Source organism: Lissotriton vulgaris, chromosome 3_1 (assembly GCF_964263255.1).
Source record: "Lissotriton vulgaris chromosome 3_1, aLisVul1.2, whole genome shotgun sequence".
Lineage (NCBI taxonomy): Eukaryota > Metazoa > Chordata > Amphibia > Caudata > Salamandridae > Lissotriton > Lissotriton vulgaris.
Window position 1 is genome coordinate 300751916 of NC_141689.1, and position 26877 is coordinate 300778792.

A 26877-nucleotide genomic window follows, 5' to 3' on the forward strand; every position below is an offset into this window, starting at 1 on the left:
TGTAAACTCCTCTTTCCAAGGAGAGAATAGTTCTTGGCAACTATCGAACATGACAACTCTGTCCCATAGGGACCGTGGAAATAGTACAGTACTTTTTGCTCAGTCACTCGTGCTCACTTTGTCTCAGAGAGACACACAGAATAAAAGGTGGGGACGTTTTCAATAAGCATTTATTGAACCAGCATCATTCTAGTGTAAAATAGGTGTACGGAAACAACCATAAGACAGAATCAGATATAAATATTTATAAGCACCAACAAAGTAAAAGGATGGTAGATTCCTACCATAGTGCTAAAACATTGAAAACAGGCAGGTATATAAAATACATGAAAGTAATATTAAGAACTCCTACGACGCAACCCACACTAGATGCACCTAAGTGTACCTAGCATGTATGTAGGTGTAGAGCCAAGAACCACTCTAGGATAAAGTCAACCCAATTACGTGAAGTGAGACTATGGGACCCCGTCTTGGTCTCGAGATGGACACCCCGCAGGGGATATCAGACCACGGCGAGCTGGAGATTCTGCATGCAGGAACCTCAGCGTCTTGCGCTGTACTAAAAGATAAATACAAAACGTCCATCAGATACTACCATAAAGAACTAAATTCAGCACAAGCTGAATTCTATGAGGGAAAATCACCCAGGCACTTAACTCCCCAAAGGAACTTTTTAGAGTGGCCAAAACTCTGACTACACCCCAAGAAACCCATGGATCTCCAATGGCCATTAAAGAAACAAAGTAGCATCTTTCTTTCACAAGAAAGTGACAGACATTTACAGTCTCTTTCAGAACTCCTCTCAGCCAGCTCACGAGGAGGCAAACAAGACCTCTGAACTGGCTATATCCCAAAGTCTATCACAATTCCCTAAACTCGAGGAAGAGGCTATCCTCAGGCTAATCAAGTCCACAAAATCAGATTTCACGCTTGACTCAGCAACCCAGCATGCCCTGCTCAAGGTGACTGAGATAATACTCCCCTCACAAAGGAGGATTCTCAATAAATCACTCGAGTCTGACTTGGTCCCACAATCTTCGAATCATGCCGTAATAAGACCAATTTTGGAGAAAAAAATCTGGACCCTGACATAATCAGTGATCTGCGACCTATCTCGCTACTTCCTCTCCTCTGTAAACTCCTGGAAAAGCATGTCAACCACACTTTAATCAACTACCTTGAGGAGAATAATTTACTCCACCCTAAGCAGATGGGCTTCCCCGCTCTTCACAGCACGTTGGCAGCTCTCCTGGTAGTAACCAAGGAACTTAAAGCCCTACTAGATAATGCAGGCTCTGCTGCCATCAGTCAATCATGCCATACCAAAAGACAAATTGAGGGAAAGAGGCATCTGGGACAAAGCAATGGATTGGCTCAGTTCTTACCTGGACGACCGGTCTTTCCAAGTGATGGAAATGGACGGTTTCTCTGACCGCCTGCCAATAAAATTCAGAGTACCAAAGGGCTCCTCCCTTAGCCCCACGCTATTTAATATATATGTAAGACAGCTTGCCTCTATCATACAGGAGTTTAGCATTTTAGAGGTATCTTATGCTGACGACACACAGTTGATCGTCTCTCTGTCAAATGGCCCCAACCAAGATAACCAAAATTGGTTCCATACCTGAACAAATGGTTCGACTGGAAGTCGAACTGTTACCTAAAACTGATTGGAGAAAAGACAGAACTCATGATTCTAGGTAACATGGCCATCCCCAGGCCACTGAACAACTGGCCTTTCTGCATGGGAAATCCACCAGCTCCAAGAGCGTTTGTAAAAAAACTAGTTATTTGGTTGGATAGCTCCCTTGCAATGAACCAACAGGAAATTAAACTGTCTGGTATCAGCTTCGGGCTTCTAAGAATGCTCAGAAAGATACTGGATCTTATTCCAAAGCAGCTAAGGAAATCCGTCCTGCAGTCCCTTGTAGTCTCACGCTTGGACTATGGTAACTATCTTTACCAAGGTTCCCCAAGTAAGTGATTAAAAGGCTCCTGCTCAAACTCCCTAGACACACATCGGTAAGAGAATTCCTCATACAGCTCCACTGGTTACCAATTGCTGCGAGAGTAAAGTTTAAATCCCTGTGTACCGCCCACAGGGCAGTAATCAACAAAGGCCCGGAAAAACTTAAAAATCTGATATCTGTGCACACCCCCACCAGACTACTAAGGTCCTCCCATCTACACCCCCTCTGCATTACCAGAATCAAACAATCAAGATGGGGGGGGGGGGGGGTCGATCCTTCGCACATCTGATCCCTAAACTGTGGAACAAGCTCCCTCTTGACCTAAGAGTGTTGCAAAATGAACTGGCCTTCGGGAAAAAACTAAAGACCTGCTGTTTCCCTTAAACCACTAAGTGAGATTCGTTCCCACCACAGCACCCTTTGTCAGCGCGTGAAAGCCCTAGGGTAGCCATCTGCTTTACAAATCCTTAATACAATACAGTGTGTCAGCATGGAAGTCCTTCTCTCCTCTCTTTGCCTCAGCAAAGATATGGTGTTTATATACCCAAAGTGGTACCCTTAAGGGATCTACTTTGCTGTGTCATGTCGGACTTAGGAGGACGGAAGCAATGACCCTTATACATAGTTATTATGCAGGGGATGGTAGTCCTGCTGAGATTCCAAGAATCCTCATGCATAATGAATGAGGCTAGTTTTAAGAAAAACCCCACGTCCTGTAAGCAGTACTGTAACTAGGTAAAAGGTCAGTCCCAAGAACCGTTATGTAGTGTAATGCCTGGAGAAATATAGGTAAAAGGTTTGGTTGCTACCTGAGCTTATATTGGGGTAACTATATGAAACATAACAAACCCTTGGATTGTGTGATTTTGTAGGGGAGCACCCCAATCAGTGAGCGATGCGTCTGCTGTTAGCACGGTCTGTGGAAGAAGGTCGGGAATGGGCCACCCTGTGGATACATTTTGTGGGTTCCGCCACTGCGGAGAGCGATGTGTGCCGCCATCTACCAAATCTACACCGGTCAACTAACCCTGCAACTGGTTCCAGTATTCTTGAAGGGGACACATGTGAAGTTTTGCGTGGGGAACAATTATGATGCAAGATGCCATCATCCCCAGCAGTTGTAGGTATACTCTTGCTGGTAATGATTGGTTGGGCTGAAACTGAGTGAGAAGGGACTGAATACAGAGAATTCTGGCTGTATTGGGAGAGGTTAAAGCGTTTTGAGCATCTATCATGGCTCCCAGGTAGGTTTGTATGTTGGAAGGTTGTAGATGAAACTTCAATGCGGTCACTGTAAACCCTAGTTGGTGGCTCGAGTGTGTTGGAGACACATTGGGTAAGTATTGGCTTTGATTAGCCAGTCTTCCAGGTATGGGAAGACATGGATGTGCTATCTTCTCAGATGGCCATTATAAACAATGGGGTATTCCCAAATGGTCCCAGGTCTTCTCAGATGGGCTGCGACTACGGCCAGGCATATGGTAAATACCCTAAGAGCAGTGGTAACTCCAAATGGTAGTACTTTGAAATGGTAATGATGATGTACTATCATGAATCCGAGATATTTGCAATGAGCGGGATGAATTAGAATATGGAAATATGCACCCTTTAAGTCTAGAGTAGACATATTATCGCCGAGCTGTAGAAATGGGAACACTTGTTGGAGTGTCATCATGTGGAAATGCTCTGACAGTATGTAGTGGTTTAGTTCTCTGAGGTCTAGACTAGATCTCAAGGAGCCGTCCTTTTTGGGAATGATAAAATACAGGGAGTACCTGCCTGACCCTTGATATTGTAGCGGTACAGGGTCTATGGCGCCTTTTAACAAGAGAGACTGGACTTCATGTTCGAGTAGGTGTAAGTGTTCGGGTGACATTTTGTGAGAGCGTGATGGAATGTTTGGAGGATTGTTGGTACTCTCCAGGCAATAACCATGTTGGATAATTTTTAACATACATTTGTCTGCAGTGATTGTAGAAGACGTCCCCCGACAGGTGTTAAATGATCGGGGAGAAGTGTGGGTAAGTTACTTCTTGTTAGGGGAGGGAGAATTACGTGGTTTTGAACCTTTACCCCAACCTTTGCCATTGTTACCTCTGTATCCTCCTCTAAAGAAGCGTCTTGTAGAAGAAGATTGATTGTTGCCTTTGTGCGAGGCAGCTGTATTACCCGAGGACATGGTTTTAGACCCTCCACGATAGAAGGAGCCACGAAAAGAGCCACAATTAGTTGGAGATTGCAGAGCTCCCATTTACTTGGCCACTTCCATATCTTTTTTCATTTTTTCTAATGACTTATCCATTTTGGGCCCGAAGAGATGCTCCTTGTGAAATGGAGTATTTAAAATAGACAGTTAGACGTCGGGTTTGAAACCAGAAATCCTCAGCCATGCATGCCTCCTTAATAACACACTAGTGTTGATCTCTCTAGCTGCGGTGTCAGCAGCATTTAAAGCACATCTAATTGATGAATTGGAGATGAGCTTCCCTTCTTGCACTAAATCCTGAACTTTTGCATTGTACTCATCTGGGAGATATTGGAGCAATTGCTCCATTTTGTCCCAGTGTGCTCTATCGTACCTGGCTTGTAGGGCCTGGGTGTTGGCATTGCGCCATTGATTTGCTGCTTGGGCGGCTACTCTTTCACCAAAAGCTTCTAATAGTTTTGACTCCGTGTCTGGAGGGGGAACATCCCCTGTAGTTTGTACATTGGCCCTTTTACAGGCATTAGAGACAACCAAAGAGTCTAGTGGTAACTGCCCTTTAATAAAAGCTGGATCAGAGGGAGCAGGCTTATATTTTTTGTCTATTCTGGGGGTGAGAATAAAAGCACGCACAGGGTCTTAAAATATATCATCGGCATGTCTCATGATACTTTTGAGCATAGGTAGAGTCTGCTAGCCCTTTGTGTTGTACTGAGCGTATCAAATAAGAAATCGCCCTCTAGAGAGTCCTTGTGTAACTGTACTCCATGATATTTTACAGCGCCGTACAACCGTGGAGAGTTAGTAGGTGTAATGAGTAAATGCTCTAATGGTGGGGAAGCCGGTGCAGGGGAACGTGGGGAAGGAGGAGGAGAAGAGGGGGTTAGTACCTACATTCTTCCTCTTCAAAGGAATATTATAAAGTGTGTCCTCTGACAAAGGTTTGGGCTTCTGAGGCGGTTTACTAAGGACATGTCCAGTATCTGGATTTATATAAAGTTCCCTTTCTTTTGGATCCGATTTTGGGTGTCGGAACGTCGAACACAATCATGTTTCTTCGGAGGAATATTTTGGGTTTCGGCACAGTAGATTTTGGTGCCGGGATGGAATGCCTTTTCGGCACAGAAGGTTTTGGTTCCGAAGAATGCTTTGATTTCGGTATCAAGGTTTCGGCTTGGTGCCTGACTTTGGCCGACTCAATCCCGAGCCGGAAGGCTTAGCAACGTGTTTCAGTGCAGAGTCGGAGGGCCGAGCATCAAAAACATCTATTCGGTGCCAACCGTGACCCGAAGCCGGGGAGGAACCAAAGCCTTTTGTCTGGGCTAGTTTGGATTTTGTAGCAAAGGGTGTTCGGGACTCACGGGACGTTGACCTTGTGGTAAGTCTTCTTCCATCGCGGAGTCAGATTCCAGAGTAGATCAAAGTTCTTCTTGTTCTTCCTCAGCCCCTCGTGCGTCGAATTCGTGATCGAATCCTTCACCAAAGATGTCTGGCATGTATTCAACAATTTGACTCTGCATTTCGCAAAGCCGCAGAGCGTTTTCTTCTATTGAAATGATCGGCATGCGTCGCAGTCCTGTTTATTGTGCTCCGGACACGATCACAAGTTGCACACTTCATAAGAGTCGCTGAGTGGATATTTTGTGTGGCACAGAGGACAGAATTTGAATGGAGTCTGTTCCATCGACTGCGAGATGGACCGACGCGGTTAGGCCGGACGGCCATCCCCAAGTTTTCTGATCAATATAGAGGTTTTCCTCGAAGGATACGATATGCGGAGAAGTGTGATACGCATTCAAGACAATACCAACGCAGGTAGAGAGGATTGCACAACGAGGGGAAATCCCAAAAACTGTTGGAAATGGAGCGCATCAATACACTTTATTTTTTTTATTTTTTTTTAGTCCTCATTCTGCAATTTTATGTGTAAGGAGTTGTCGTCAGGTGTCTACCTCTGTAACTTCTTAGCCTGTACTGCCCCTTGGAGCAAATCTGCGTGGGGAGTTTCCCAATGACGGTTGTTACAGTAGGAGGCCCCTTGGTTCCTTTACTGATTGTTCGTGTTGAGGGGGAACTAGCTATCCAGGCTACTCGATAGGTATGTTACCCATCAACAACTATAGCGCATCAATACACGTTTGAACCTGATGGCGGAAAAAACAATCTAACAATAGAGTCGATGCCCATGCGCACTTTCACCGAAAGGAGGAGTCACCTTACCTTGTGACTGGAAAGACTTCTTTGAAGAAAAACAACTTGCAAACATCCGGACCCCAGATGGAGTATGTAAAGCATGCGATCTACAGCTCACATCCTTAGAACATTCTTTTTCGGTCCTGATGAATTGTCAATAGACTCATTGGGGGCTAGAGTAGGCAAGAAACATGTTGATCTTACTTTTTAGTAGCTAATCACAACTGCTCCTTAGGACCATTGCATCCCACACGAGCAATACAGGCTTTAATTAGGTTAGTGGGCTTCACTAGTAAAATTTACCTGAACCCAGCAGCACTAAACCTATTTTAATCTACCGTTTCACCACACTTCTCTCTACACCCCACATACCCTCACTCATCAAACAGCATAACAAAAAGATTTCCGGCAAAGAGCCCCCTCGCGGGTGCCTGTCAGGCGTTGCAGCACCGGCCCGACGAGGAGCATGCCCAGATGATGAAGCATGGCACCTTCCGAGGTGTGTGAGGGCACTTGTTCCTATTGGAGCATATTCCACGGACCTGATAGACTACTATAACCAATATTTCATCTAAGGAACTACACACTCTTATCTTTAAGCCACTAACCAAGGGTGCATGTGTGCTGGACCTATCCAAAAGCTCATGGTTACTTTTGGTTAAAAGGGGTTATGATAAATTAAGCCACCAAGGTCTTACGTAAGATCCTGGCAAACCTGTTGAGACAGGTGGTAGGAAGATTAGTGGACCAGTACCTGTCTGGATCTATTCCTGGTCACAGCATGTCCATTAATATTCTCAAACTTTCCCTGTTGGCAACGGACTTTGAGAAGGCTTTCGATAAACTGAGCTCGAGCTAGATGTTAGAGATTCTTCAAACAATGCGATTTGGGTCAGTCTTCTGTGGATGGGTTTGTCTTCTATACACAGATTCCAAGGCCAGAGTTAGGGTGGGAAGGCCAATCTCACTTGGCTGGAGTGTTAGCTGCGGCATGTGACATGGAAGCCCACTTTTGCATTTACTGTTTGCCTTGGCCCTGGAGCCCTTGGCCATTAAGCTCCAGGCGGTTCTGGGTGACTGTGGGATTGCTTTAGGAGACGGCTTCATGCAGATGATGCCTTATTTTATCTCCTCTCGCCTTGAACATCGATCCTGCAACTTGAGGCACCACCTTGACCAGTTTGGCGAGGCGGCAGGACTCCAAGTCAACAAACTAAAGACCATTTTTTTTTCGTCGAAGAGACAGGATACAAAGAAGCAGAAATTTGCAACAAAAAGGCAACAATGTACCAGTTGGCTACAGAGATTCCCGATAACCGTTAGCGTCGACGACGCGGAAAAAAGGGAACTGATGTCATCCCGCCGGCGTGGGCCTATTTAGGCGTCGGTGACGTCAGCGGAGTCGCGAGCGGAGCCGTGTCTCTATGACGTCCAAGTCCACGTCGGCGCGAGGCTACGAAAAGAATTTCCGAATGTTGCTGACGCAGGGGGATATTCACAAGGTGAGGAATCCACACGGCAGATGTATCTATCAGAAGACCATTTTCTTTCCCCTGGGAAGACTAACATGCAACAAGGTTGGCCTGTCCCCAGACTAGGGCTGTGATGTGAAATTGACCAGTCTGTTACTTAGGTATCAGGTTGCCTTGACCGAAGAGAAACAACATGCCTATATTATTGGGAAAGTTCAGGATGGACAGAAATTCTCTATACAGTTCTGGAATAAGCTCCCTCTCTGTGTCATGGGAACGGTAGCAATTGCAAAAATGGTCTTTCTGCCTAAATGACTTGATCATATGCGGTGGCCGAAATATTTTGACAACTAAACGGCGAGTTGGTGTCCATAGTCTAGGCAGACAAATTTAGTAGGACCTCTTTACATGCGCTGAAACTGGACCAGGAGGAAGGGGGTGGAGGCGGTGTCAGACCTACCTGACATGGAGCTTTATTTTTATGTGGCTCATAATCACCATGCTGCAAGATGGTTTGAGGGTGACAACTGGGAGGGTGCCGGGTGACCTGTCACCTTACTTTACAAAAGCCTGAAATTGGATAAGACTAAGCCCGAGCTACAGGCCGGTGCTGCCTGGGAGAGATTGAGCGACTACCTGTGAGCTAGTATGGAAGGTCACAGGCAATGCCCGCTTTAAACTGATTCTGTTTAACTTCCTACACCAACTATACCTCACACCAATAACACTGAGCAAAATTCACCATTCCAGATCTACAGTATGCCCTATATGTGGAGAGGATGGCACACCTTTTTTTTTCACTTATCCTGGTTGATTACTGGACTGAGATCTCTGCTCTCCTGCGAGGAGCAAAAAGGATTCAGATTTCTCTCGCCCTACAAAAGTGCATATTGGGTATCATTGCTTTCCCGCAACACATGAAGATGTAATACACATTTCTGCAGTTGGCGCTGCTATTGGCTAGGAGTTAGATGGATAGGAGGCACTTTAGTGTATACCTCCAGGTTAAGGACACGCTGGAGTGGACTCTGGCTGAATAACTTCATATTAAACCCACCAGGAGGGCTGTAAAGTTAGCGGCTAACTTATATGGGCGGCCGAGGAATCGAGACTTTGAGGCACTACCTCCTAAACAGAGGGCCTTGATTGAAAAGCATTATAATGTTATGTCTATTGTGCATTAACCCCGCGCAGGAAGCTTAGACCAATAGCACAATGCTGAGATGCATTCATGATGTAGGGTACAGCTAAGACCTACATTGAATAATTAGAGACATTGGTAGAGTGGTTAGGGACTGAGCAACAAAGGTTATAATTCAATATTTATTTATTTTGCTTATTGGGTCATATGCAAAATGCTAAATAAAGGGTTAAAAAATAGATTTGCTTTACTCTCTTCAGTGGAGGGGGTAGCTCTTGCATTTCTGCCACCCTCCTACCCACAACAGCCAAAAAGGCACGTTCGCCGTTCAGGGCCCCAGAGAGGCATCAACATGGATTTAAGTTATGTAGCTTAATGATATTGTACTGCATCAGAGTCAGACTGAGACATTCTTCATCTGCCTGAAGTATTGCTGCCAAGATAGAAAACCTGAAAGGGAGTCTTCCTCCACAACTCGTTGTGCTTTTGGATTGTACACCATGAGATAAGCGAATCCTACCATAGGAAGTGCCCACATCCAGGTCAGGACACAAAACTGAATCTGGCACCATCCGAACTGGAGGAGGGGCCGTTACGATTGACAAGCGAGGGTTGCAGCACAAAGGTGGACATAAAACCCAGAATGGGATGAGGACTGGGTTGAACTTTGTCCAGGGTTAGTCAACGCCAGAGAAGGGTCGACAGGTGGCAATTCATCTGAACATACAGTCAGGTCCCTGGGTATAGGAGGCATGTATAAGGGGATAGGAATCTGTCTGTAATATGGCTCCATGGCTTCTTTAAAACCCTCCACTTGCTGCAGAGTTGATGATGGCCTGGAGAATTCAAGATACATTGGCTACAGGTTCTTCACCGCATCAGAAGAGGGGGGCGAAGCCAGTTTCTGGAACACCATCTGTGAAACCTTTCTTGCTATTGAAAGCATGTGGATGTCGAAGCGCCTCATTTACTTATCCTAGGCTTCTATTTTGACTTGTGACCTAGCCCGTGATTTTTTTGTGCCCAATCAAGTATAGTTTGGATCCTTGTTCTATGACGACTTTGGGATGAATCAGTGAGCATTTGTCACATGATGTTGAGACATGATTGGTGCAGAGGCAGGCAGACAATATGCAAATCCAAATCGGACATCTGTTTCCAATATGCTTGACATGTTTTGGAATCTGTTGTCTTCACAGATGACATCCCTGCACATTTTACATGAAATTTCATAGAAGTCCAAAAAGGATTATGTAAAGTACCAACGTCAAGAGTAGTGACACTCCAGAACTGCATCAATGTGCATTTAAAATCAGGAACTGAGGTCAGTATGAAGGGGTAGTGCGTATATCTGGCCCTATCTCATCATCTACGAAACATCTGACTGGCACACAGGAGCTATTGAAATTGTTTCAGGATCATGTCTGAAGCCTAGAGATCATTACATCATGAGTAATCTACAGTGGAAAAAGCGTTCGACTCGGTGGAATGGCCGTATCTCCTCCGAGTCCTTGAGAAATACGAACTAGGCGAAGCCTATATCCAGATGGTGGGGCTCCTCTATCAGGCGCCCGAAGTGCGTGTCCGGACTGGGCGGTTGTTTTCCGACAGGATCCGCATTGGGCGGGGTACCAGACAGGGCTGCCCCCTCTCCCCTATGATATTCGCCCTGGCGATGGAGCCATTGGCGGAACTGCTCCGCACCTCCGGCACCACATGGGGCATCCCACTAGCGGACGGCATACACTCGGTGTCTCTATATGCCGATGATCTACTACTGTATGTCAGAGATCTCACATGCATACCTGAGGCAATCGCGGACATCTTCCGTACATTCGGAGATATGTCGGGGCTCCGCGTTAACTGGGCCAAATCGGGAACCTACGCATTCAGTAGCGAGATGCCGCAATGTGAGGTGCGCATGATGGGGGAGACGCTCCGATGGCACCCGACGGTATTCAGGTACCTAGGGATCTTGATATATCGAGACCCCGTGGATCTCCTGGAGGGTAACCTGGTGAGGGCTATATCCTCACTCACGGCCCAGGTCACGTTCTGGAACTCCCTCCCGCTGAATGTGCCGGCCAGAGTGGCACTGACCAAAATGATACTGCTCCCCCGGCTCCTCTATTATTATGCTAACCTGCCAGTGTATGTGCCAGCGCGCATATTCAGAGGGCTGGAAACTCTCACCAGGCGCCTTATTTGGAACAAAGGGAGACCACGGGTAGCGTTAAAGACTCTATATGCGGCCACGGACGCTGGAGGCTTAGCCGTCCCCAACCAGGAGCTATATTACTTAGCAGCCCAGCTACAATGGGTCGCTTACTGGCTGAGCGGCAAGAACCTGATAGACACGGCCACGGCTGATACCACTCTGTCCCCCGTGCAGGTGCTCACACTCTTCCACCCCCTAACGCAGGGGCGACACCCCACACAAGTCCATGTGGCGATCGCGAAGCGGTGCTTTGCGCGGGCCCTCAGACTTACCAAAGGCACAGTGCCCTACGCTCCGAACCTGCCACTACTGGGAACTCCCTTGGGCACTAGCATACTTTCCTCGACTGCGCTACGCAGCTGGACGGCGGCAGACCTGGACGACCTGAGCGGCCTATATAGCGACGGAGTGCTGCTGCCCTTCGAGACCCTGACCGCAGACACCGAGCTGCCAGTGGGTCAATTCCTGGCACACGCCGGACTCCTACATGAACTGACGAAGGCATGGGGTGACATGAGCCAAGAACCGCCCACTCATCTTCTCATCCAGTACCTGCACGTGATGGGCAATGGGTCTCATATAGTGCACTGGCTGGCACAGGCACTACACACCCATACTCTATTCTCCTCCCAAAGGCTGAGGGGGAAGTGGACGACCGACCGAGGCTCCGACTGGACGGACAAACAATGGACCGCAATATTAGCGGGCGCTAGAAATGTTCCCCGAAACGCGCGATTTAAAACCATCCAATATTATATCATTCATCGAGCATATTTGTCTCCTGACAAACTGAATCGCTATTTCGGACTCACTTCGTCGGCATGTCCCAGATGCGGCCTCCTAGACTCAGACTTCCTGCACGCACTCTGGAACTGCGCCCACCTCGCCTCGTACTGGTCAGCGGTCACTGACACGCTGACGGCGGCCTCGGGCGAAACTCTCCCCAAGACGTGGGAAGTATGCCTACTGGGGCTCTACAGGAGAACCAAGCAGACCAAGCTGCGGGCACGCTTTTGGGACTTAGGCCTCATTACGGCTAAACGCCTCATTACGAAACGGTGGAAAAACTCCAACCCACCGCGCCCTGCAGACTGGCGTCGCTCTTTTGGCAACTGGGCCAGTGCGGAGAGTGTGTCACTACACAGAGAGGAGACCACTGGCCTACGGAAATACCCGATCGCCCAAGACTGGGACGCTACCCTGATCGCGTACCACAGGGCATGCGCCCGGGCCGGTATAGAATGCCAACCTGACGCGGAATAGAAGGGGCCCTGTCGCTTGCTGTCCATATAGGTCACGGAATTTGCCCCCCCCCCCCACTGCCGCGTCCCCCCCCTTCCTCCCCCACTGCCGCGCCCCCCCCCCCCCCCCTCATTCCCCCCCGCCGCCAGCCCCGACTACCGAGCTCTTGCACACCGAGCGATGTCCCCTGCCGCCCCCCGCCGCTGCCCTTCCCCCCCCCCGCTGCCTCCTCCCCCCCCCGCCTCCACCCCGCGGCCGCAGCGACACCACATCCTCGATCACCCCCGCCCCTGCGCAGCCCGTACAGGGTGCACCACACACGGCTAGGATTCAAGACACACTACCACACGCACATGCACTAGTCCAACAGTTGTTGAAATGTTTCTCCCTCCCCCTCCTCTTTTAATTCCCAGTTATACCTTTTGGTTGACACAGAGACTGTTGATTTTGTACACGCGCTAATGCTCGACACCCCCCTCCCTGTTTCCGTATCATACAATGGCAACTGGGTGTTTTCATGTACAGGCAGCGGAAGCCCAGCGATCCATGTGACGACGGGGGATATGATCCTGCTCCAGCTCGCTACTGTACTGAACAGGGAACATAACTCAATGCAATGACTGTCGGATTTCTTACAGCACCCTGGTCCTAGCGCAGTGCCATGAGCCGCAAGCGCTGCGACACGAGACATTTCCTAGCACCGCTGCTTGTGAACTAATGCATTACCACTGGCTACTGTTTATTTTCACTCGTATTTAATTGCCATGTCATTCTGTACTGACAGCCGAGTACCGCTTGTAGTAGTGGTTTATTGTTATGACACTGTGTGACTGCTGTTTAACTCATCTGTGAAACTAAATAAAGTTTGGGACCATTGGTCTTCAAAAAAAAAAAAAAAAAATCATGAGTAATCTACAGGTAGAAGTAGCCATCAAAAACAGATTTCTGAGTTAAAAGAAGTGAATCTCGTTGATTTATTAATGAGTTTTGGTTGCACCGAAGTTGCATATGTCTTGAGTGTACACATCAGTTTGTGATAAATATAGGTAACCAACATGGATCAATACGAACCGGCCCTTCACGTCTATGCACAACGATTGTTTTGGCCACCAGCTTGTTAATTAGTGGCTTCATCTCATCTAGTAATGGGTGTACTACTCTTGTACAGGCATCCCTTAATTTCCATGACACAAACCACCCAAAAATGTGCCACATTAAGTAAATCGGATTGTGCCTCCTTTGGCAAGACTAATGAGTATTGGGGCTAAAACAGCAGTTTTCACTTTTATGTTAGGAAGTCCTTCATTTCACCATCTTCAAAGTGAAAAATGTAAGTCAAAACTGTGGGTGATGTGTTCACTTGACCTCCTCACCAGGAATGCTGACAGTATCTGCACAATGCAATTGATAAAGGTTTAATCATTTTCATTCCTAACTGTTTCTCTGCTCTCTAGTTGACACAAAATATCACAATCTAGTAATTTTTACATTAAACGTATGGTGGGCACATTCAATGTAAACATTGCATACAACAAAGCTTTATTTGCCTTGTTCCCCATTGTGATACTGTTCGTTATTTACAGGACTTATATCGCAATAAAATAAACGTAAAGCACACTTTTATGGAGGTCGTTCTATAATTGTTAATCTGTTACTCTCTTTTTGCTCGGAGCCCATACATATTCGTAAGCGCCCCAGACAAAATAAGTAACAAATTATAATGAGATTGTTTACATTTTCATACCATACTGCAGAAAACATAAGTTGAATACACGAGGCATTATCAATGGAGACAGGTGCAACTCAGACAGAAATATCACTAGAGGAACAAAAGGAAGCCAATAAGAAAGGCTCAATTCCAAATTTGTTTCACAGAGTTATTTACTTGCAGACATGACATACACGGAATGAGCAGGGGAAATCTGTGATACAATGGCATTATAGGCTGTGAAAGTGAGATTCCGTTTACTTAAGTGAGATGTTTCCTGAGTAACAAGACTGTGAATTCTAGTTCTTCTGATACAATATGAGCTTACGAGGTCCTTCATACAATATATTTTGTTTCTATAATGGTACATGAAAGGAATATAACTTACTTGTAATTAAACTGTAGAGATACATTTTAACACACGCAGTAAAAAAGAAAAATGCCCCACATATAAAAAAAGCTATTTTATCCTTAATTTTCTACAAATACTAAAAGGGCATTTGGCAGCAGCATAGTCACCTTACCAAATATATATACATATATGTAGATTTATATTTTAACAAAGTATATTAATTCAGTGCTTTAAACAGGAAATGATCCGTGATATTTAAAGTGTAACAGGAAGTAACATCTAAAGAATATCCTGCAATATAATCAAAATGCAGAGTTGTCCAGAACAATAAAAAAACAATTTTAATCCTACAAATGAATAACATAGGGAAACAGGTAATTACTATTCTTGTTCAGTGTATAAAACCTCTGAGGTAAAAACAGCTAGTCTTGCATTTGGGAAACAAAAACATGTATTTCAAATTCTGCTTTAGATTAAGAAAGTGGAATAAGATAAACACCAAAAATAAACTAGGCTTTTTGAAACACAACTGAAGAAAATATGGATCCTGGGATTAAATGCAGAATCGGTAACACATTTTACTGAATGGGGAATGTTTAAGCATAGGTAAATAAGTTATTTAGCCTTCAATTCTGAGCCAGTGCCTTTAACACTGTTAAAGGTTTGGTCCAGGAGATTGATAAATTCCCTTCAGAGTTCAGCGCCCCTCAATCAATTGTGCAATATATTTTCCCCAGACAACTGCAGATCATCCCAACAGTGGAATGCGTAAACTTTTTTATAACACACACATTTCTGCTGTACATATAATAAATATTTTCCCCTGTGTTTTTTCAGAATCACATTGAAGTGGTAATGATTACTTTCTGCAATGAAGCAAGTGCCAAGTTCGACCCAGCTACTCCATCATTAGCAAGTTCAAACATTGGTAGTCATTACTATACTACAAATGTCAACTTGAAATGGTTCACAAAAACAGAAGTAGAACTTCTGAATAAAATATTTCCTATCTTATATATATATATAGCAGAATATATTTTTGTTAAAACAAAAATAATAACCATCAACAGAATGATAGATCTTAAATCCAAGGCATGTCCTTAGCTGATAAAGTACATCCTATGACTCCCAGTGCAGGTTTCATTACCATTAAGTGAGTAAGGCAACATATATTTAACGTATATCACAATCTGCAGTTCACATCTTCAGCATTCACACGGTTTGATTAGCACTTGCAAGCTCTCCCTTCACTATATTAATATAGTTATTTATAATATATTAAGGAAAACTACTATATAGCATTTTTTGTTAAAAAATATATCTTCACTCAATTGTTTTCTTATTTTTTGGTCTGACAACGTCCAGTGAAGATGATGTGATATACAGTTCCATATTTAGGCTGACTTTGGTCAGGGACAGAGGAATTCAATATTGTTGTGATGATTGACTGATTGATCACACATTTACTCACTCCACCAAAATATTTTTTACCAAACCTTTCTGAACAGTTAGGTAAGTCAAATTCCCTATGGATTAATTTCTTGGCACAGTGCTGTGCCAAATTCTAGACTATTAAAAAAAGGTGGCAGTGCATACCGTCTTTCCATATTGTTTACAAAATTAGAATAAAGCAGGACAACAACAAGGTTTGAGAATGTTCCATAATTACTACAAAAGTTTGGTTCTCAACCATTAAGAAGACAACATTATGCAGAGGGTTACCAAATAATCTCCCCTTGCTGTGAGACACCACACACATACACACATCCTCCCCCTCCCCAACAAACACTGATTTCTCCTTTTCAGTGGTCGGTCAACTGCTTAAGGTTGAGTGCCATTAAGAACTTAAATCATTGCCGTTTGTGTGAAGGTCAGAGCATAGGTTTATAGAAGTTTCATAATTAAATGTTACATAAAACTCAACAGAGCTAGGTAGTGACTGCCTAGTATTTTGAATTGTCATCAGAAGTTCATAGTTCTTCAAAACTATACATTGACTATGATGTTAACTTTTTAGTCAAACTGACATAGTTAAACATAATAGTTATAGTCCAGTTGTTATGAATTTGTTTCATCTTCTCGCTATTTGACTGATTCTCTCAGCTTGTAGAGCGTGCCAGATCAATACCATCTTTTAGAGATGAATCTTTGCCAAAATGTAATTTCTGAAATAAGTGAAACATGCTTTATCTAAAAATAATGCACTACCATTCCCAGCATTTACCACAAATATTTATTTTTTGGCAGTGGACAATTGTTTTGATAAGAATTTTCTTTACCATGTCTTGTCCTATTTGGTACTCTTATTAATCTCCATATACCCATCTCCAAAAGCTATATAAAGTAACAGTCTGAATTGAGTATGCCATCCTGACCATTGAGTCGATCAATAATGCTCTTTGTCAGCCTCAAATTGGCATATACGCCTGATATGTTAGCCATGGTACTTAAGTAGGATAATGAACAATAACTATCAATATTTACTTTCCCAGTGCCAACAAACCACACAAAACTGCTAGCGTTGTCAGCTCTTCCCTCCTTGGGCTTCATTAAAAGACAGTTATCTTTTGTAGGTCTGAAGTTAACGTTCCTCAGATGAAGCAACACTGTCAGCTGTTTCGCTATCAGGTGCAGGTTCTCTGTTGTATTAACATTAAGATTAAAACCACGTTCTATCTTTATGAAAAATACATAATTATTTCAATAAACTAGGATGAATTTTGTGAAAAAAGGCATAAATAATGGTTTGTCTATGAAATGTAGCTATACATTTGCTCTGAAGGGATTATGGTTTTGGCTTGCTTCAGTATTTTATCTCTACATATCTACTTACACAGTTCTAATTTCTCAAAATTTCTTTCTACTCATTTTCTTTACGAACTTGAATCTTATGTAGAGCATTAGATAGTGTGTGATATTCCAGTGCCCTCTAGTAGATGACAGGATCTTCATAAGAACACTACTGAAATTATATTACATTAGGATTATAACAAAATAATCTTGATTTTGTAATTTAATCTCAGTTCCACTACAAAATACTATACTAACAAAATACTCTTGATGTTAACTTTTGTCTAGCATAAATTACTGTATTTCCAGCAAAAAGAGGTCATAAACGTAAAGTGTAAATTCATTTTTCTTACAAGTACGCCTTTGATAGCCATTTCTATTTTCTCCTGCCTAGCTATCATAAAAATAAATATATGTTGTTTCAAAAAGAACTGCTGCTTAAATGTACAAAGGTGCCCTCTTGTCAGTGGTTGTAAAGAGCGGGTTTTAAGCAGACTTCAATCTTGACATAAGAGATTAAGAACAACTGAGTCGTGCTGATTAAGCTAGACAATGAGTGGTGTGAAATAGATTTTAATGGCCATGTAAGGCACAAATAAAAAAATTAGAATCACTGAAAATGGCATGAATACACTGTTCTTTGTAGACTACTGCTCATATTACATCTATTCATCCTATCTAGGTAAGGATGAATATTTTGAAAGTGATATTTGTAAGGTGAATGATATATACTCATATAAAAAACAACTCACAAAATATAGGAAGCTAGGCTGTGCTTAAAATATTGTCTTGGTCTTCAGTGTATGTCTATGAACCGCTACTAACTTTTCAATAACGGAAGGCATTCTGGTATAAATTAGTAGTTGGGTGCACATGAATATGCTTCGATAATGTGTAAGGGGGATTGACACGTTTCTAAAACAAGTATAGAGATTTTTAATGGCGCTTAGGTTACTATATCTTTTAAACGATCATAACATGTTATGATTTAGCTTTTACAACAGAAAGCATTTGGGAAAATTGCTTTAAGTCTTTTTGTTTTAAATGAATTTGACACCCATCCTACAGCTGAGTTTGCTTAGTGTCCTTCATTGAAAATGGAAGTGTGTGATGGAATAAGAACACTTCCGGTGGGGCATATTCATGGATTTATCCTGCTTTAAACAATGTGGCACTCTGGCATCTTCAATCACGCTCTCCATGTACCCAGCTCATGGCCTTGGACTGCTGCTTACAAAGTCAATCTGGCACCTTAAGCAGTCTACTACTGTTTAATTTCCTTAAAAGCAGGCATGTGGGTGTGGCCCATGGGATAGTAGAATATAGATTTTATTTTTTTAAACCTGTCCTTCACTTCTCAGAACAAACAATAAAAAATAACACAAACGGGTGTACACATAGCTTAGGGATTAATGGCAATAAAGCATTAACAAGCACAAATAACCGCCTTACTGCAATCATAATTAAAAAGCTTGAATGAGACTTATGAGCTCAGTGTTTGCAAAACTTATCCAATTTTTATCAAATCTTGTTCAAATGCACTTTATATACTATAAAGAAGATAAAGACTTTGAAGCCAACCTTAAAAAGTGTAACTGGAGAATACAATTATTCAGGGAAAAAATCTACTGGAGTTAATGGATTTCAGTAAATTGCCAAAAATGCAGCTGAAAGACTAGAAACAGTAAATCAATGCACTGAACAACCCTATGGGCAGAGTGCCAAAAGGTACCAAACCAAGGTAGGCCGTGAGGTCTGAGTCCCCTTAACCAGCAGTTACAAAAGTAAGAAAAGGGCAAATGACACAATGTATGACTAACACATACAAGAATGTAAAGGTGGTCTCAACTTTGTACAATATCAACACTTGATTTTTCACCTGTTCATTTTGTGCAAGTTCTTTTTTTATCAAAAAATCTGTATGTACGCTTCATGTCGGGCCATGCTACTATTACAGTTGTCTGCATTAGTTCATCTGCTGACTTCATTTATCTCAGGTGGCTAAAAAGTAAATCAATGAAGAAACACTAGGCAAAAAAGCCCATTCATTCTAACAGTAAAGAGTTCTACTTTCTTAAATATATTTCATACATCTGCTGTAGAACAATAGAAAGTGCTTCAAATAAATTTTTATATTTTGTCCCCGCCACCAGTATATTTTATGTACAAAGTGTTAATTTCTTTTGTGCATCCCAAATACTCTATCACTCAGCTACAAAGCTAGAAACCCCTCTTGATGAACCTTGTATCTAAGTGCAAGATAGGCATAGGTTACAGGATAATCTATATTTAACAGCAATTTGAACTCCGCGCTTAAATTCGAACTTCACTTGTTGCCAGCCAAGGTACTTTGTTTTAAGCGCTTGTTACAGTGGCCTGCCACATACACTTTAGTTTGATTCATTCTCTGTTACATCGCTTTGGCACAATTATCAGTTTTATTGCATGGCATACGGGAACCTTAACCCATACCTCAGCCACACATACACTTTGAACCAGATGATTAGTCCTCTGTAAATCAACATCAAGATTCCCAAATACATCTGAATGAAGACATCAGATACATGGAGGGAAAAATATTTCCTCCCGATCAATGCATAATTTACATTTGAAATGTAGCAATTATGATGCAATCATTCTAATGTGATATTCTACAAACGTGTGGCACAAAGAACACTATATAAAAGTAGCCTCAAAGGCTACCTAGATCAAAAAATTCATCATCCCTTTTGGCCAAGTCATCTTCTGCTTCCAGGCCCTTCCAGGTGCTGGTAGGGATCACCGGTTTTGGCTTGAAAGAGTTTCTGTGCAGTAAAGCAAATGGATACAACGATGAGGCACGGATGGCAGCCCTCATCTTCACTACCATGTCACTTGGCCGAGAATCTGACCGAAGCACAGGGCACTTTTCTTCCACTTTCGTCTGCAACATCTGTAATTCATCCATGATTTCAAAGATTTTTGACATAGTAGAAACAGTACCACCACCAAGGATCTGTGCTTCAGGGATCCACCGCAGGCAGCGCTGTGCCCAGACTCGGATTTCTGGTCCTTCAATACGAGGTAGGATGAGTCCATGTAGATCAAGGGGCTTGCAATGCCAGCTGTCATAAAACCACCGCGAGCTATTTGGTACCTCATCAGGGGAGCTTATTAATTTGCTGATTCTTTTCCCAAACAAATTCTTGATGAAGGGCCCCGTTTCTTCCTTGAAAAATCCTTTTTTCAACATGGACTTGCTTTGTGTAAGTGGTAAAGACAGTTGTCGCTGATGCTGGTAAAAAAATCAAATGACAATGAATATAATTTATTATGACAAAGTAAAAGTTACAACTATCCTAAAAAGAGACTTGTAAAGCATGCACACTAATGTATGTAACATACATAGCTTTACTCAGAATCTAGATCATCCTCATTACATCTAAAACCATGCCCCACTGCCCATAGTGAGTCTTAACCAGTCAAGCTGCTTCACATTTGGACAAAACCTAACTCAATGTAATCTTTCAAGTTACATTATTATTAACCACAATTTATATTGATTCTTGCAATGTCAGGAGGAACCTACAAAATCAGCCTCAGCACACAATTCCTATATAATGCATGTACATTGTACAAATGTCCCCCACTGTTATACGTTTTTTGTGTTAGTGGATAATTCAACTGTCCTCCCTCAAATCCACCATACCTTATGATCAAATTAGAAACTTGCTTGTCCCATTCACCATGCAGTACAAGGATTTTACTGCTCTTTAATTCCTCTCCACAGCTTTGCACAAGAGACGCTAAAGAATGTTGCAGAAAGGCTTTTGCAGACTGTCTCGTCAACTCTGGTATATGCCATAAAGTCTATGAATTCAATACAATGCCTAATTAATCACAGATAATACTTATGTGACGTTCTAGACTAGAACAGGCAACTTGATGTGGACAAAAATACAATATTACTTCCTTTCCTTAGCTGCTTTACCGTTTCCATGTGAGTATAAAAGAAATATCGCCACATCCTAAAAGACAATGAACATTACCTACACCAAGAAAGATCCAATAGGAACTATGACTCATACAGGCAGGGAGAAAGAACTGCAAAGACTACAACAGATGATATGCTTGAGAGATGATAAACTTGAATCAAAGACTAAGTGTTACTCTGTACATGTATCACCTCTCCATATGCCCCTCTAGGAAATCTGACTAACCCTAGACTTCAGTGTCTTATGTCGACTCTTGAAGACAATTTGAATTTAGTCATATGAAGATAACATTTTCAAGCCAAATAGTTTCTCCTTCTTAAAGTCCGGTGATAGAGCGCATACCTCACTCTAAATGTAGGAGTGCATTATACTCATGATTTAAACGCACCCGCATCTGTTTTCAGTATCTCTATGTCTTACATTTATTACATGCATTTATTCTACACGTTAACAAAAAATGTAACGTGTATTTTACATAGAATTCGCATATATTAGAAATCACCCTTATATTGTATACACAGGTGCAGAGAGACACTATATTCATATACATGTAATCGTATATGTTGAACTTGCTTGCACTGTAGGACCAAAGTTAGAAGTTGTTTACTGTTTCACTTCCTCAGCTACTGAAGAAATATATGAATGTATCTTTGTATGTGCCAGAACAGTATGATCTCATCCCATTGTAGGTATAAAGATTTTACCATCATTATTTTAATTTGGGGAGATAACTGGAATGTCTTTGAACAGTCTGAGAAGCGAGAGGGGAGGATATCTTCTGTGCCTGGCCTATCTCACAAAAAGCGAGGAAGATTTATTTAAAGAAGTCATGGAAAATCACAGTGGTACTGGAAATGTGAAATAATTTGTCACGTGATACATTTAGGAGGGGGCTGAATTTATCCTTTTTGTATTGTGCGCAGGAACAGAAAATCAGACTTCTAGAATTTCGAAGGAGAAGAAGCATCTTAAGAATGAGCTCCATAGCTATTTCCCCATTTTGACGTGAGTACTTCTAAGGAAATGTACACGTGCTGACACCTTTAAGAAATGAGACCAGGGAACCAGCCAGAAACATCATTTATGAGAGTAGCGAGTAGCGTAGGGAAAGAGATTTCATGCTTTCACTCCTAATGAAAAGGGATTTGGATTCCGCCTCCATATTGGGTTGTGTACTCATTTTGGAGTTTATTATTCTGTGTCTCCTATGCCAAATCAATTATATGCTTAGATTTGGCTCTGTACTAATTTTCCTGTGCTTGTACTTGTTGATTTTGCGGTGTGTATACATCCAGCTCTTTTTGGCCTTATAATAACACCCATAACTACAATTCAAAGTCTGTGGTCTTTAAAGCATAACAATATTGTAAGTATAATCTTGATGTGTTTTGTCCCCTCGACAACGTTTAGCAGGCAAATAAAAGACCAGCAGTGCTAGGAAGGTAAGGCAAGGTTCAAATTTGGCTCTATTAAATGGTAGCAGAGAATGGTTTGCCTCTAAAGTGAGGGGAAAGTGAGGGATTCAGAGTAGAAGCGGAGAGTATTCTGGCTTTGGACTTGGTGTAGATGACGGTGGAAGCATGAATATCGATGGAGTTCGGCGGATGCCGACGGTCTGTCGAAAGTAGTGGTAGAGTGAGTATGAAACTGTGTGGTGTGTTAGATTGCGGTGATGATTTAAGTATGTTGTCTTGCGAAGTGAGAATGCAAGTTGAGTGATTGTGGGTTATTCGGTTTACTGGTCTGGACACATGCAGATCAGGAAGTTTTGGCGAGCGGACTCAGGAGAAGTCTAAGATCCCGGAATAGTTGTATATGTAATTGTCCGATCAAATTGTGGGTGTTGTGAAGCGCTATCGGCGATCCACTTGTTGTAGGGAACTTTGTGGGACGGCACAGTGGAAAGCCTCAGGTACCGGGGGTAGACTACAGCAATTGGGTGACCAACACAGGTCAGGGGTCACAACGGATATTATTGTAAGAGTGTTCTATCGATCTTTTAGCGGACTGATAATTACTTGTTTATGTGACTGTTAGTTACTGTGGCTGTAGTAGGAAGCAGCTACTTGGTTAATAACTTTGGTTATACAGTTACTTGTGTATGAATGTGTGAGCGAGAGTAAATGAAGAGAAATTATAAAGGAGGGGGATTTGCTGCAAGGAGGGAGTTGTGACCTCAGTGCGAGCTGCGCTGGGATTGGTCGGTTGGTGTAACGCCGCACTGGGATTGGTTGCAGTTTGTCCACAGCTTTAATATTGTATTTTGGATTACAATTAATTGATTTTGAATGAGGTATTTTAAGGTGTTGCGCAATATGTGTAGAGGTGACATGGGAGTGGTAACTCGGGTGGGAGAGGAAGCTCCACCAGAGGATACTCCAACACATTATATGGCAACCTGTAGGAATCCATACTATAGTGTGGTTGCAAAATTGGCACAAGATTACAGAGAAAGAGGGAGACTTGGCTTTTCCTCGTTATGGGTCATTTCGGATGGAGGTGTTGTACCAGCTAAGAGGAGTGATGTCTTCTCTGAAGCCTCCACCCAGACCAACGCAGTTTGAGGCTTTAGATGCATGGATGAGAGCAGCAATGGTAAAGAAAAGAGAAGCTACACAGGGAAGGATAAGAAGGGCAACAAAGGCATATCAGGATGCTAGGTGGGATGCACAGTTAAAGAGGCGGAGAGTAAATATTATAGGGAGAACGCCTATATCAATTTAGTTTTTAAAAGGAGGATCTGAAGGACAGAGTAAGACAGAAGAAGACAGTGATACATATAATAGCTTTCTAGAGAGATTGTTTCTGGCCCCTCTTCTCTTACCTGGCCCCTAGTCATTGGAACAACCTACCTGAGAAGATCCGGTCTTGTACCGAGATATCTAGTTTTAAGAAACTGTTAAAGGCTTCGTTGTTTTAGGAGGCCCTGCCCATGAGCACTCATTTCTCAGAGTGCAGAGAGATCCCCCTGGGGATGATTTGTTGCACTCTATAAATGAGTAATAGTAAAGGTAAAGATCGTCCTCCACCTAGTGACTCCAGGTCAGAGCAAGAAGGAATGCATCAGCCTAGGGAAGCTTCAAGGGTAGATCGAACAGGTTCAGAAGAGCAGACAGCAGGAGTACGAGGGAGAGTGGCAGTAGGAATCAGAATTTCAGGAGGTTTTGGAGGGCCAGGATATGTGGATACCGAGCACAATGGAAGCGCATGTGCTAGACAGTTGCCAGACTCCCTAACTGTACCAATTACAGTTGGACCTGTGGTCTCAAATTATAATCCAAATGAGACCAGAGACAACAGACCAGAGAGAGGGAGGAAAGAATGACAGGAGGAAGCCTAACCATGAGTGGGACGGGTATGGCTCAGGGTCCAGTGGAAGTTAGCACTTCATTACCAGCTACTGCCGATCCATCAAGGATGGACAGTGGATCAGAACGAAGATGGACAGGAGCTTTGCCAATTCTAGGTCGGACATCAGAATGTGGGTTTAACCAGTGAGGGAATCAATGCTACAGAGAGAAGAGCGGGATATGAGACAGGAAGCCCCTAGAGTAAAGTTTCCTCCAAAAGGGTTGTGTGAGGGTAACCATTGGAGAAGTTGAAGATGTGAAAGAGAAAGTTGTCCAGTGTTGAGAATGGAAGAAGGTGCAAGTCCAAGAAGGGCACACAGTTGTGGCAGGGAAGAATTTGAAAGTGAGCAGAGTCAAAGAATGATACAAGTGGCAATAAAGGCACCATTGCTAGATGTGGTTAGATCGAAAATCGAGAAAGATGAAGTAATAGAAGGGAATCTGCCATTGGAAAGGATTGAAACATATGATCCCAGTAAATTGCTATTTATAGCTAAGGATGTTACTAAAAAGGCAAAGTGTGCTCATGAGGCATTGGTACAATTAGCAAGACGGTATGAGGTGGATTTGACCAAAACAGAATTGATGCAGGGAAGTTGCAGATTGAATTACACTGATCAGGATTTAGAAGAAAAACGAACGACAGGATTGAAAGCGCAGATTAGAGATTTGATTATAGCAATGCGACCATGGAGAGACTTGGATAAATGGGAAGAAAGATGGGCCAAAAAGAAAAGTACCAAGAAGGTGGTAGTAGATACTCCACCTCAGGTAGAGGGATAGGAGCTGCAGGAAATGTACCTCTAAGAGAGGTACAAAATGGAGGATACGTACATGTGCCATTGAGTAGGGGTGATTTGGCTGCCTTCACTAATGATTTTCCTCAGCTGAGGAAAAAGCCTGTTGATTGGTATAAACATATTGATCTGTTTGTTAAAATTTTGAAGGTGTTGTGGATTGATTTGAATACCTTGTTTGATATAGTGGTTCCGGGTGATTGTGGACTGCATGTAAAGTTGCTGTTGATTGGCCTACTGCGGAACCAAATATAGATGCATTAACAAATGGTCCTTCCGCGGAGGTGATGAAGAAATACGTACAAGTGATTACGTGGTTGCAATCTAAGGAAGCTCCGCAAACTGTTGATTGGCTTTAAATTGATCGTACTACCCAAGATCCCAAAGAATCAGTACATGATTATTATGAGAGACTTTTAGTAGCCTTTAAACAACACAGTGGATTAGACACCGTAGAGCCAAAAGATATTGGACAGTTTGTGTCTAAATTTGTATTAGGATTGAGAACTGATATCAGTTTAATAATACAGCGCTATTTGATATGTTGGCAGAACAAGTCTGTTGATGAAATATTGTGATATGCAAAATATTGCACTGAACAAGTAGAAGCAGCACAAAAGAAGACAAAGGAAAAGTTGATGCTAGTACAGTTGAGAAATGCTGAATGGCCAGATTGGGGGCAAAGAGTTGGAGGAGCGATAGGTTGAGGACGAGGAAGTGATAGAGGAAAGAATCAACAACTGATTGTGCACAACCTGGACAGGGTAGAGGAAGGGGTGCAGATGTCGGGATCAGAGTGAGTGGCAAATCAAAAACGAGTGACAGCTTGTCATTAAATTGGACATTGGAAGCGAGAGTGTAGATTAAATCCAGCAAATCAATTGCAATTTGTAGGAGAGGGACAAATGTCAGAAGGGGTGAATACTGTGACAAGACCTAGATCCATGTATGGAGTTAATTGTGAGTCTCAAATGCAGATACCACAACCTCCTAGAATACCCATGAATAATCAGACATATCGGCAGATGCCTTACTTTGAGATAAAAGACAGATTAGATCAACTACCAGATCCCCATGAGTGTCAGAGGGGGGGGCAGGGAGAATGCACTTTGGCTGCTGCCCTGGAAGTGGATCAAAGTGGACCGTTTGTAGATGCTAAGGTGAATGACATCTTGTTACCTTTTTGCTAGACACCGGAGCTGCCCGCTCCACGGTACAGACAAAAGTGGTCCCGGATTTAACCCTCTCAGGTAAATCGATCCAAGTGGTAGGAGTAACTAATTTGAAAATGACTAATCTATTGACAATTTAATTACCTGTGACAATAGGACCATTTCAGGATAAACATCAATTTGTGGTGTGTGATTCCAGTCCAGTCTGTCTATTGGGACAAGACCTTTTATGTAAACTAAACTGTAACATATCACTCCGAGAGGCGTAGAGTTGCAAACATGTGATGACGACGCT

At 43.0% G+C, this 26877-nt stretch overlaps 1 protein-coding gene across 3 annotated transcripts in view; it reads right to left on the bottom strand.

The window, feature by feature from the left end:
• Positions 1-19466: 19466 nt before the first annotated feature.
• Positions 19467-26877, bottom strand: part of MTMR12 (myotubularin related protein 12) — a 764164-nt gene continuing 756753 nt past the window's right edge. For all 3 annotated transcript variants that reach the window (XM_086960496.1, XM_086960495.1, XM_086960494.1), the window contains one exon: positions 19467-20563. In XM_086960496.1, coding sequence (XP_086816622.1) covers positions 19982-20563 — 582 coding nt within the window. In that variant the 3' untranslated portion in view covers positions 19467-19981. The remainder of the gene's footprint in view (positions 20564-26877) is intronic.